Source organism: Cyprinus carpio, chromosome A8 (genome assembly GCF_018340385.1).
Source record: "Cyprinus carpio isolate SPL01 chromosome A8, ASM1834038v1, whole genome shotgun sequence".
NCBI classification, from domain to species: Eukaryota; Metazoa; Chordata; class Actinopteri; order Cypriniformes; family Cyprinidae; genus Cyprinus; species Cyprinus carpio.
Window position 1 is genome coordinate 17939165 of NC_056579.1, and position 13286 is coordinate 17952450.

Consider the following 13286-nt stretch of genomic DNA (forward strand, 5'->3'; position numbering starts at 1 on the left):
ACGTCTTTGTCAACAAACTACAAAATTAAACCGGAAGTCACAGTGACGAGAAGTCCGCCTCATTTTTGCGAATCGGTTCTTTCGAACAATTTATTGCAAACCGGCTCAAAAAACTATTTTTAAGTCTTTTCCTCCCACTGGACCATAGACTGTATAAAAACAGCACAGGACACACCTCGGGATTTTTTTTTTATATCCTCGTGATCCGTGCACCTGTTGAACCGATGCAATGAAAAGATCCGACTCTTTCACACGAACCCGGACATCAAGAAGTCACGTGACAGCGACAACAGTGAGTGTGAGTGTCTTGTGTCAAAGTACAAAGATTATGTAATTTTAGTCGGATTACAGTGCGATGTTCAGCGAGTAACACATTAAACTTCAATCAGATAATTTTGCAATCTTTATTTTGTATCTGTTTTTGTTAGTTGCATGATCAAACCTGCTGAGTTTTTGCACCAAGATCAGGTAAGACTGTCACACAGCATTGCAAGAAACTGAAAGCAAGGACAAGTAACCTCTTATCTGCACTGCCTTGCATGATCTTAACGATAAACATGTTGTCTTAAGCAATCAGTAATTTGACTTCTGGTGAATTTTTGTTACATAATCAAAATATATGAAATAATGCTGCCTTCAGCTTATCTTTATCACTTATTTATACATGGTATCAAAAATATATGCTTGTGTTACACAGTAAGTCCAGTGATTAAGTATGGTGTTTTATGCAAAACAAGGAGGCTGAATTTTTGTGTATCAATATTATTTACACAAATGCAGATTTGTTAAAGTGGCTCTTTTGTGGCATTTAAAATAATTCAAACATTTTATTTAAATCAAAAAGCCGTTGAAATAAAGCAGTGTATTGATTAAAACCCCTTGAGTTGAATTTAGTTTGTTATAATTTGCTTTTATGTACGGTATTTCATTGTTTATTATTTTGTAATTAATTAGTTTTAAAAATGTTTATATTTTTTCAATGTATGTTGCTTGGAGTTAGTGCATTATGTGTATCATCCCTTTAAAAAGATTTAAATTCAGCATGCAAAATCAAAATAACTTGCAAAATCAATCATTAGATTTCACTACACTTGCTGATCTATATAGATGTATTATATATTATCCATGTTATAGATTAGTGCTTCCGCAGTGTTTTAAATCAACACGGCAAATGTCACAATTCAACAACTCATGGATCATCCGTCTGATTTTCTCTCTCTTCAATATGACTTTGCTGTTATTTATGTGCTTAAATATGATATTTGTGACTCTATTTGAAGGGCACGTTATTTCTCCTGTCATCTTGCACCTCTTGGTATGTTTGTCCATTTCTCCCTTTCACTTGTGTATGTCCTTTCTTCTTTCTGTCTCTCTTTCCCTCTGTTTTCTAATAGATGAGATTTCTGGGTATCTCTCAGCTCAGTTTGAGAAGACTCAATGCCGTATTCTCTGCAGGCACCGTCAGAGGCACCGCAAGCTCAGCCGCTATGAGACTCGTCCAGTTCTGCCACAGAGGAGGCGAGGGGGGCGTCAGAGTCGGGGTGGAGCAGGCAGGAGGTCAGGGGGTCATTGATCTGAAAGCCTTCGACCCCTCCATGCCTTCCACTATGAGAGAGTTCCTAGAAATGGGGGAAAAGGGAATGGACTGTGCTAAGAGGTTTTAAGAATGCACGCTTTAACACAAACTACACACACTCAACAAAGAGAGCACACTTTACAGTCACCATTTTAGAATTAATATATCCAGACATGACCGGTATAATAAATACCGGTAAATACTAAATATAAAAATCAAAAAATACAAACAATAAATACAATAAACCTAATAAACATCTACATTTTATACCTTTTATTAATTTTTAAAATTTATAAATATTTAATTTATTAATGTTTTTAATTTATAAATAAATATTAATTTGATATTTTTGTGGGGGAAAAAAAATCAATAAAATAAAATAATAAAAAATATAATAAATAATCTTATAATTAACCACCTAAAACTTAAAAAATATAATAAAGTAGTTTAGCATTAATCTTTTATTGCTCCACCGAAAACATTTTTGTGAAGTTTCTTGTCCTGCCTATTAATATTTAAAAAACACTCCAAAAACACATGTTGCAAAACAAAAACACAAAAACACACAGGGATTTTTTTTTTTTTTTTTTAGAAAGTACTGCTGCAAGGTCGAGAAGTCACTTAAAATAACTGATAATTTGACGCTTTTTGTGACAAGGAAAGGTTAGCTCAGGTTGCACTATGTCATGTGGAACGAATCCTCAAAAATGTAATATTTATGAGAAAAAACAACATGTTATTAGCTCATTATTTAGGCATTCAAGATATGTATTACGTGTAGAAAGTGTCAAGGAAACAGCATTTATTCATCTTTATCTCTCGCTCTCAGGGCTTTGTCCAGCGGTCAGCATGTGGTGGCACAGACGGATGTCAGGCTGCTCTCCCCGGTGACCGGCCCAGAGAAGGTGGTGTGTGTTGGTATGAATTATAAAGACCACTGCCTAGAACAGAACGCCCCGATTCCTGAAGAGCCCATCATATTCAGCAAGTTCCCCTCCACCATCACTGGCCCTTATGATGACATCATTCTCCCAGCGGAGAGTCAGGTGAGTTTCAAACTGACAGCTGGTGTCACTTTAAATCAACAATGACACACATACCTTAGAGTAACTACAGTATGAGACTGACTGGTGTAATGTCAGCTGGAACCTGTCACATGCAGATTTCTGTTCGTAGAAGTGTCCAACTTCAAAATAATCATATTTTATTCAAAATTGAATATTGAAAAACTCAAATTGCAGAATGGGAGGTGGGAAAAGCTGTTTTCACATTGTGGCGGTTCAATTTACAGGAAGTGGACTGGGAGGTGGAACTCGCCTTTGTGATTGGACGGAAAGGAAAGCATATTAAGGTAGTAAAAGGATTATTTATATATCCATCTGTTGACGTATGAGTATTAACACGGACATGTTCTGTTAATTGATTGTATTGAGAAGATTTATTACAGTATATTAAACACTACATGTGTAATTTCAGCAGCTCTTGCAGGACACAATCACATTTAAGCATGAGATTGACATGAAATTATAGGTTCAGTGGCTTTTTTGACAAATGCTAAATGTGAGCAGTCAAAATATGCAATAGAACACATTTAACCCTATAAAGCCTACTCTATCAAAAAGTTTTGATCATAAACTAAGCATTTAAATATCATCTTACCAAGACATATTATTGGAAGATATAGAGTGACAACTGATATATGCATTAATTTAATGTCTGTTATAAAAATCTACATTTTGCATTAAATAATTAGCATCTGCATCAAATTGCATATTTTTGCTAAGTTTGGGCCTCTAAATAAAATGGGGGGAAAAAAAAGTGTATTTACCTTGAGTATGAACTCCCTATTTTCATATTTCATTATATGAGCCATAAAAGCTTTTTTTAAAAAAACAAAAAAACTTACTTTACTTTTGTCTGAAGGTTCAATGAACTCCTCCATTTTACTAACTATTATTTTATATGCCAGGCTTTACAGGGTTAAGTTAATAAAGACTCAAGTATAATTCAGCATCCTAGCAGCAGGACATTTCTTGTATCATTCACACAGTCGCCTCAACCTTGTTTTAAATAAATGTATCTATTTGTCTCAGGAAGAGGAGGCCCTTTCCTATGTTGCAGGTTTCACTGTAGCGAACGATGTAAGTGCTCGTGATTGGCAGATGAAGCGTAATGGAAAGCAGTGGTTGCTGGGAAAAACTTTTGACACATTTTGTCCACTTGGGCCAGCGCTGGTTACCACTTCGGCACTCAAAGGTACTTAAAGTGAGAAAATATAAAAATGTGAAAAAGTAAGATGGATGTATTTGACAATTAATACTAGCATGATGTCTGGTCACAAATCAGATCAATCCTACTTGTTCAAACAGATGTTCATAACCTGGGTGTCCGCTGTCTGGTGAATGGGGCCACGGTTCAGGACAGTAACACCAATCAAATGATCTTTAGGACTGAGAAGCTAATTGCCTGGGTTTCACAGTAAGCAAGCTCCCTCTGTGTTTATTTATAAAATGCTAATAAACGTCTTTACTGTCACCTTTAATCAATTGAATGCATCCTTGTTGAGTAAACAAACATTTAAAATGTATTCAATTCTGTACATGTGCTTCTCAACTTGTCAAATTGGTGTTTTTCTGCAGGTTTGTGACGCTTTGTCCCGGTGATGTGTTTCTGACCGGAACGCCTCCAGGTGTGGGGGTGTTCAGAAATCCACCTGTGTATCTAAAGGTGAGCTCCTCTATAGGAAAATCAATGCATATTTCAACATGGCTGGGTTAGCGTCATAACCCACAATCAGTGCACCTGGCCGGCTGTTAACACCCGCTTAAAGCCTTACCTGAAACCTTTGTCTTGATACGCAGATAAAGTCTGGCTGATTCCCTTCTGTTCAAACGCTCAGGAAAGTGTGGCTGACACTAACACAATGAGAACAGCTGAAATGCGTAACAACATAATGGTCTTACTGATGTGGTCGTGATGTCAGTTTTCACACGAAACAGAAGTTTAAAAAGAAAAGAGGCACATTTAACAGGCAGAGCTACTTTTCTCTGTGTATGGATGATGTGACGCACAACAAATGACTTTAAATTTCCAGCAAAATCCACACTTGTAGCTCGAAAATTAAATACTATAGAATATATACTACAAATATTTTTTTCAAATAAAAAAAGTCACAGTGTAGCTTTAATAATAATATTTGAAGCAACTCATCAAGCCTTCAGAACAGCAGCTGTCTGTTAAATCAGAAACCTTCAGTGATCTTCATTCAGTGTGCAGCAGACGTGCCCAGGAGAAAAGCAGCTGCCACGCCACACGTCATTTACACCAAATATGAGCTTGTTACATTAATCCTGGGTGATTATAAATGCAATTTACACAATAGCAAAGTGTTAGTTCCTTTAGAAGCGGTTACATTTTGACTCACATGATTGGCTGAAGAATGTACCGTCACTTTTAAATTGATCTGGTCCACTGAGGTTTACAAGCAAACACGTCCAACTGGGTAAAAGCATCTTTAAATTGTTTGAGAAGCTGTTTAAAAAATTCTCAAAAATGCAGCATTTTAACATTTTGTATTTCATTCAGTCAGTATACTGTAATGAAGTCATTTTAATGCTGTGTTTCAGAGGGGAGACGTTGTGGAGTGTCAGATTGACGAGATCGGATCCATACGGAACACAGTAGTGTAACACGAAGAGCTACATTGGTTGAAGTGCCACAACTACATTTTGAATTATTTCAAATTGACATCATAAACATGGATTATTTTTTAACAGAAGGCAATAAACATTACGCTCTGGGCCACTTTTATAATGCAGCCTTTTATTCTCATCATCAATGTGTTTTTCATAAAGAATTGAATTTCAAGTGAGTGTCAAACTGAGGTTTTCATGATCAGGTTTCCAGTAGAGGGCATTACTGACCTGTGTACGCTAGCTTTCATTATTTCTTGTCCATGTAATCATGTTCTCAGCTTGAGCTAAATAGGCTTGCTTCCCAAAAGCAAATTTATTTTTGTGGTAAAATACACTGTCATTTAAACTAAGACGACCAATTTGCAAGATTCTGATTCTTCTATCTGGAAAAATAATTAAAAATGAATAAAAAGTCTTAAAGTTGGTCAAAAGGTGTGAGAACCCTGAGTTTAATACTACATTTAATCCAATAAAAGCAGGAAATGTAACCTTTTTTTCAAAGTATTATGATGAAAACTAGCGACAGATGTTTTGTACCATATTGTGATGTACATCAGAGTGTAACGGATCCATTGGAAGATTCATGGAACTTGGATCCATTGGTCACTGATTGGATTTGGAAATGTGGGTGTTGCACTCAAAAACCAAAATAATAAAAAAAAAATAAAAAAAAAATTTCCACATTTTTGATTGTGAGCTTTTAGCCACATGCAAGAAAAGAAGCAGGGTTAATAGAATAACTGATTGGAGAAGTCCGGTGTTTGCCACCAGAGAGAAGTCAGGTGCTTTACCGGAAGACTGAGTGGCGACATTTTGATGAAATTAATAAATAAAATAAAAAACATGGATGAATCGTTCACAATATAAGATGCATTCACAAAATAGATAGGGTGAATTTCCATTTCATGCCAACTTTAAAACATTATAATAAATGTAGGAATGAAAGTGATCGTTAAAGGAAAGTGTTAATCAAGTGAATCCCGGAGTTCAGCGGCCAACTGTTAATTCTCTGCCTATCTTATTTCTTGTTAATCACCTTATTATTTTCCCATCTCCTTAGCTGTGTGTGTGGAGTCTGTGGATGGATTGTCTGGGTGGCTCTAGAGAGTTATTCAGCACTTCTGCACTACAAGCAGCAGCCGTCCATTAGTCTTTGTGTTTTAGATGAACGCGGTCAAGGCCACTCACTCGTGTGTTGCTCAGTATTAAGATCCACAGGAATGATGGTTGTATGTAAATGCACATTTACTCAGGAACTGTTCTCATGTTGCATGGATGGGTGTTTATATGTGTGATTGTCAGATGATATAGGGTATATATAAAGCCCAAGTCATTTCCAGTGAGTGATAGTGCTGTACCTCTGTCTCTGTAGCATCCATCATCATCATTATCCATCGATACTCTATATTTAGTGAAAACCTCCTGAAACGTAACTGGACCACTGGAATCACTGATTCCTTAGACAGAGGACTTGTTTTGGATTGATCTGTTCAGAGGTGTTTATTTACATTATGGAGTAAAAATGTTCCTCTTTTAATTTTCTGGCCATTTTTAATAAATAAATGTCAACACCATCATATCAAAAGTATTGCATACTCTAATGTTAAATATTTGTAATTATAAATCTAGCATTAAATCAAGTCAGTCAGTGGCAAATTATCTGAAAACTGACTCAAATTAATTAAACATCCCAAACAATTTATTTGTAATTTAGCAGTTTTGATGGAGTTGACATTTCCTCTCACCAGTTACCTAAAAAAAAAAAAAAAAAATTATAAATATATATTTTTAATGTATATTAAGTACTGGTTTATGTTTCTTTTCTTTCTTTTTTTTAAAGAATACTTTATGCAGTGCTGTGTGGCTAAACTATAAATCAAACCATGACAAAAACACTGCAGCTAGGTCAATTATCAGAAATGTATGTACTGAACCAAGCCCATTACATATTCATTACAGTTAAACAAAAGAAAAATAATAAACACCACAATCTAATATAACTACAAAACAGCTTTTTGATGAAATTTATCAACAGAGAACATTATCTAACCATCTGAATAGTCATTATCTAACAAATAATGTAACAAATCCTGGGCTTTCAATAACAAAAACTAACAAAAAAGCAGCCTCAGCATCACATATATTACAAAAAGCCAGTGCTCTAAGCAAAACAAACCAAACCCATTCATAATTAATGCTTTACACAACACTGAAGAACTGAATTTCAGAAGTGCTTAATGTTACCATCTCCAGCTGAGACTGACTTTTCTTCTCTTCAAACTTTTTCTATTTCAGTTGTACATGTAGATGAACTGTTTGAAAAACTGCAAGAGTTTCACTTTGTAAGCGCACTGGGAGAAGAGAGGACTGACATCTAGATACACATCTCCTCTCTGCCTGTCCTCAGTCAACACCTAAAGCGCAGGAACAGAGAAACGCTGTTTATTCCCCAGAGGCCAAATTAACTTTCCTTTATTACAACACCTGCTAGATATGTTAGACTTTACTGCCCTCGGTTTATCTGGCCTTGCGCTTTTATTTACAGCTTCTGTAGGGCTTCTTGTTAGTGTGTATAGAATCACTTACCCCAAGATCAATGAAGGTACGAAGCACCAATCTCACCAAGTCAATAGATGAGCTCTCTACAGAAGATTTACACAAATAGATCAAATATACAGCACTGGGGCGATCAAATGAAACCAGAACTTCTGCACTGAGGTATTATTTAATAATGCTGGAATACAATCTGATGTGCAGCAACTCTCTTATAAAACATCAAGGCTCTAGTCTTCAGCAGAGTCAGATTACCCAGTAACACAGAGAAATCCAAAATCAAAATCCAATCCAGTCAAGCTCAATTGGATTGATTCAGGTGTTGACATGAAGGCTTTTCAGTCAGACTGAGGCATCAATCAAATTACTATTGGATTCATTATTGTATACATATAATAGTAGCTACTGGGGATCTGTTTGGTAATCCAATCACAAGTTCTTTATATGAAGTGGTAACGTGTCTCAAATACATTTTCTGTGACCATTTCTGAAGGGATTAATAGGCAGGTATGAGAATCCTAAAGAATTTAATAATTCCTCTTTGCCAGTTTGGTTTCTTAACAGTTCTTATTTTAATAGTCATTATACAGGTCCTTCTCAAAAAATTAGCATATTGTGATAAAAGTTCATTATTTTCCATAATGTAATGATAAAAATTAAACTTTCATATATTTTAGATTCATTGCACACCAACTGAAATATTTCAGGTCTTTTATTGTTTTAATACTGATGATTTTGGCATACAGCTCATGAAAACCCCAAATTCTCAAAAAATTAGCATATTTCATCCGACCAATAAAAGAAAAGTGTTTTTAATACAAAAAAAGTAACCTTCAAATAATTATGTTCAATTATGCACTCAATACTTGGTCGGGAATCCTTTTGCAGAAATGACTGCTTCAATGCGGCGTGGCATGGAGGCAATCAGCCTGTGGCACTGCTGAGGTGTTATGGAGGCCCAGGATGCTTCGATAGCGGCCTTAAGCTCATCCAGAGTGTTGGGTCTTGCATCTCTCAACTATCTCTTCACAATATCCCACAGATTCTCTATGGGGTTCAGGTCAGGAGAGTTGGCAGGCCAATTGAGCACAGTAATACCATGGTCAGTAAACCATTTACCAGTGGTTTTGGCACTGTGAGCAGGTGCCAGGTCGTGCTGAAAAACGAAATCTTCATCTCCATAAAGCTTTTCAGCAGATGGAAGCATGAAGTGCTCCAAAATCTCCTGATAGCTAGCTGCATTGACCCTGCCCTTGATAAAACACAGTGGACCAACACCAGCAGCTGACATGGCACCCCAGACCATCACTGACTGTGGGTACTTGACACTGGACTTCAGGCATTTTGGCATTTCCTTCGCCCCAGTCTTCCTCCAGACTCTGGCACCTTGATTTCCGAATGACATGCAAAATTTGCTTTCATCTGAAAAAAGTACTTTGGACCACTGAGCAACAGTCCAGTGCTGCTTCTCTGTAGCCCAGGTCAGGCGCTTCTGCAGCTGTTTCTGGTTCAAAAGCACACGCCTGTGCACGATGGCTCTGGATGTTTCTACTCCAGACTCAGTCCACTGCTTCCGCAGGTCCCCCAAGGTCTGGAATCGGTCCTTCTCCACAATCTTCCTCAGGGTCCGGTCACCTCTTCTCGTTCTGCAGTGTTTTTTTGCCACACTTTTTCCTTCCCACAGACTTCCCACTGAGGTGCCTTGATACAGCACTCTGGGAACAGCCTATTCATTCAGAAATTTTCTTTCTGTGTCTTACCCTCTCGCTTGAGGGTGTCAATGATGGCCTTCTGGACAGCAGTCAGGTCAGCAGTCTTACCCATGATTGCGGTTTTTGAGTAATGAACAAGGATGGGAGTTTTTAAAAGCCTCAGGAATCTTTTGCAGGTGTTTAGAGTTAATTAGTTGATTCAGATGATTAGGTTAATAGCTCGTTTAGAGAACCTTTTCATGATATGCTAATTTTTTGAGAGTAATTTCCAGTTCAGTAGAAGAAGAATGTTTTGAAATTAGTAATTACATTAAAAAATCATTCTAAGGATATAAATTAGTAATTACATTCCAAAACAACAACATTATTTCTATAACGTCATCATTGCACAGTCCATTTAAGAAAAAAAACAACAACATATTTTGAGTTTTAAAGCTGAGTCTGATGATGAAATCAATGGTTTTGGTAAAGAAAACAAACCAGCTTCCATGGTGTATTTTCAACCACTTCCTTTGAGGAATGCCATGTTGCAAAAGCAAAGAGGAAAACATCGTTACTTGATTCAGTTTTAAGGTCATGAGGCATTCTTGGGGGACCAGATGTGCTCATCTATCTGATCCGTTTTTATTGTCTATGCTGACCACTTGTGATTGGATCAATCAAGATGGATGTTCTCTGTTTAAAACAGATCTCAGTGAGGACCGAGGATGTAAACTCAAATTGGAAATCCTTTCGCTTCATGGTGGTGAGTGGAAAATGAAAAGCGTGTTTTTGTCTCCTACCGTAGTGCGCTTTTTCCAGCTGAGCTCGGTTCTTCAAGTGTGTGTGTAGTTGGCTCAAACAGTCTCTCTCTAAGATAAAGGTTTTTTTAGGTTATAAACACTTCGTTGTTCACACTCAGTGTGAACAGTGACAGTGATGCTGCCAAAGCACACTTACTCATCACACATGGCAACACCGCTGTTTGGGCAGAGGTCAGAGTTTGTGTGTGTGTGTGCTAACCTGTGACAGGTGAGGGGAGGTAATGGAGGCTTTCTAGTGCCCAGCACAGAGCTCTCAGCCGGACACTCAGTAAACTACAGCAGAAGAACAGCAGCTCTGGGCACTGAGACGGCTGACTCAACTAGAAACAGAGAGAGAGGGAAAAGAGCAGAAAGGTAGAGCACAATGAGAAAACATGCAAAGGTTATTATTAGTTAGGTAACAGATGTTGTTTGGGTGTATTTATAGACTTCAAGAAAGAAAGAAAAAAAATGGACTTAAATAAAACAATCAACACTATACATAAAATATTCATCCAAAAAAAATCTTTGTTGCTTTGATTGCTTTTATTGTCCTCATTTGTAAGTCGCTTCAGAGAAAAGTCACTATTATATTGTAGTTGAATCTAAAACATTACAGCACTACTGTTTTCAACCTCGTTAATAATAAATTTCACCTTTTCATTTATAATTTGTATTAAATCTCATTTTGTATAAAAATAAATATATAAATAAATTGTAGGAAAATTGTATGGTGTAATCTGTATTGTGAATTTTATCGCATCGTAAGTTTATTGAATCGTTACATCCCGATATGCTAATAGTTTTTGCTCATCATGCTGATTTGTCCACAGTAAAGTTCAGCCGATGTCTTTTTTTATTCGGGCTAGTTAAATTCATTTTGGGCTACCAAAACCTGAAGAATGCCTGCCCGAAGGGCTACCAGGGATTTGGAAATTTTGCGAGCCCTGATTTATTTAAATTATAATTATTTATATTTTATATACATGTAATAAAAATATAAAATTCACACATATTATAAACAAATAAATTAATCATAACACAGCGTTCCCTTCTAGATGAAAAAATTGTTCAAAATGTCTGCTTGAGGTTCTGATGCAACAGAAGACACAATCCACAGCAGCTCCTCTCCTGCAAGCTCACGCCAAAGACGTTCCCTTCCTGTTCTTCTCTTCATTCAGAATTAATCGCACAGCTACTGAAATACTGAGAAACATGCACACAGACATCAGACTTCAAGAGCCGCATCTCTGAACTGTCTGTCTTAGTTTTAACTCTGTTTTGTCTGTCTGTGTGTGTCTGATGTTTGCGTTTTAGTGTTTGTGAGTGGATTTCAACTCGCTTAAACTCTGGATCCAAAGTGTCGAACGACTGAGAGCACTGTGAATCTGAATATATGATTATCAACAAAAATATTCAGATCCAAAACACTGTATGCTCTAAACTTTGCTGTCTGTGGGTTTGTGTACCTTATAAGAGCGTGCGTCTGGTTCCTCACAGTCTGAATCGCTGCTCTGGTCAGGATTGTCTGAAACAGCCCATGACAACACACCCTGCTTCTTCATGAAGTCACACACTGGGGTATCCTTCTGAACCTACATTCACACACAAACAAGCAGTTCACATCTAAAAACACACACAAACAAGCTGCAAAAGGATCAGTTTAGGGTTGAAATGACCTTTAACCACAGACAAACAAAAATAGCTTTCACCTCTGTGGGTGTTCGTAAATCATTCTGCTGAAAACTCTTATGGCACTTGAAAATAAATGGACACAGACCAAACGGTCAGCATGTCAGAGATTAGATTGAGTCTGACAGCTTGCTAGATGTTTGGGCAGTGGAGTGAAAACTGTATTTTTGGCCACGTCTCTGTGAATTCACTTTTCTGTAAAAATTCAGAAAAACGACATTTGTGATGGTGTGATACTGTAAACTGACCAGGCTGAATAATCGTCTCTGCATTTATTTATTTCCAATTATATAATATAGAAAAATATCTATTTTAAGATAACTGGTATCAGCTGATAAGTAGTGTGCCTGCTTTGGCCGAGTGGCACAGACGTTTTTGCCATTGTGCCAGTGCCAAAAAACTACCAACAGCCTTATCAATGATACTAAAAATAATCATTATCTGTCATTTCATGTCATGCTCTATTGTAGTCCGTAAGGAAAATAATATAACACTTGGTCTTTTAAATGTGGTTTCTCTTCTTTGTCATACCTGACCTTTTAAAGAATCATGTATAAACTCTATTATCATATTTTAAAGTGTGATTACCAAAATAGTAATGTTAATTTTGTCTGCCTTTTTTTTTTTGTGCCAAATATCCTTTTCAGTTTTTATCATAATTAGTCAACCTGTCCCGGTTTTTGTTTAGTCATGTTTCGGCAGTAATTGTAAATATCTGATAAAATATACATTATAAAAATTATTCCCAAAATAATATATTATAATATATATTGTAAAATATTATTATTATGATATATTTATGCTATATAAATACGTGACAGCTACTCTATTCTCTAGAAAATTAGGATCAGCCGTCGAAAAACCCCTTTGGACTGAGCAGTGATGAGGATTTTGAAAACGCCGCATGTGTGAAGACTAACTGTGATCAGAGGATGAATGTGTTTGTTTGTTAATGCAGGTGTCTTACCTCCTCCATAACAAGAACCCCGCAACGCACCATGCTGTCCACCACATCAAGAGCGAAGCCATGAGCGGTTTGACATGGCTGAGAGAGAGACAGACGAAGAGATGGATGGACAGACAGACAGATACGAGCAGATCGACAGGAGGAGAGATAATTAGTTGTGTAGTGTTTTTGTTCTTGTTGACATTTCACAACCTTTACAAGTGTTTATTTGCTGTTGCAAGTGTAAAATGTCCTGGCAATAATTACCCATGCTATTCCAACCGCTGAATAACCCTTGAATGGGAAACTAAATTTAAGAGACACAAATAG

General features: G+C 36.7%; 2 protein-coding genes across 9 annotated transcripts in view; one reads left to right on the forward strand and one right to left on the reverse strand.

The window, feature by feature from the left end:
- Nucleotides 1-185: 185 nt before the first annotated feature.
- On the forward strand, nucleotides 186-5386 carry LOC122145940 (fumarylacetoacetate hydrolase domain-containing protein 2-like). 5 transcript variants are annotated; one of them, XM_042762590.1, is made up of 9 exons: nucleotides 186-298; nucleotides 429-468; nucleotides 1395-1657; nucleotides 2406-2622; nucleotides 2868-2927; nucleotides 3670-3832; nucleotides 3946-4054; nucleotides 4216-4303; nucleotides 5203-5386. In XM_042762590.1, exons 2-9 carry the CDS (start codon nucleotides 433-435, stop codon nucleotides 5263-5265), a joined length of 999 nt encoding a protein of 332 aa, XP_042618524.1. In that variant the 5' UTR covers nucleotides 186-298; nucleotides 429-432; the 3' UTR covers nucleotides 5266-5386. The 5 variants fall into 5 exon arrangements, with proteins under 5 accessions (XP_042618524.1, XP_042618526.1, XP_042618523.1 ...); XM_042762592.1 differs by having other exon boundaries at nucleotides 191-298; nucleotides 1456-1657; XM_042762589.1 differs by having other exon boundaries at nucleotides 275-292.
- Nucleotides 5284-13286, reverse strand: part of LOC109108707 (glycerol-3-phosphate acyltransferase 2, mitochondrial-like) — a 41711-nt gene continuing 33708 nt past the window's right edge. For all 4 annotated transcript variants that reach the window (XM_042762584.1, XM_042762585.1, XM_042762582.1 and 1 more), the window contains 6 exons: nucleotides 12978-13055; nucleotides 11788-11913; nucleotides 10539-10659; nucleotides 10319-10387; nucleotides 7858-7913; nucleotides 5284-7685 (listed from right to left, as the gene is read on the reverse strand). In XM_042762584.1, the coding sequence (XP_042618518.1) occupies nucleotides 7563-7685; nucleotides 7858-7913; nucleotides 10319-10387; nucleotides 10539-10659; nucleotides 11788-11913; nucleotides 12978-13055 (573 nt within the window). In that variant the 3' untranslated portion in view covers nucleotides 5284-7562. The remainder of the gene's footprint in view (nucleotides 7686-7857; nucleotides 7914-10318; nucleotides 10388-10538; nucleotides 10660-11787; nucleotides 11914-12977; nucleotides 13056-13286) is intronic.

Excerpts from the sequence above, each read along its gene's own strand:
- LOC122145940 (XM_042762590.1), top strand. The coding sequence starts at position 433 with ATGATCAAACCTGCTGAGTTTTTGCACCAAGATCAG. Across the intron at positions 469-1,394 it reads AGTTTTTGCACCAAGATCAG|ATGAGATTTCTGGGTATCTC; the intron begins GTAAGACTGTCA and ends GTTTTCTAATAG. Across the intron at positions 2,928-3,669 it reads GGAAAGGAAAGCATATTAAG|GAAGAGGAGGCCCTTTCCTA; the intron begins GTAGTAAAAGGA and ends TATTTGTCTCAG.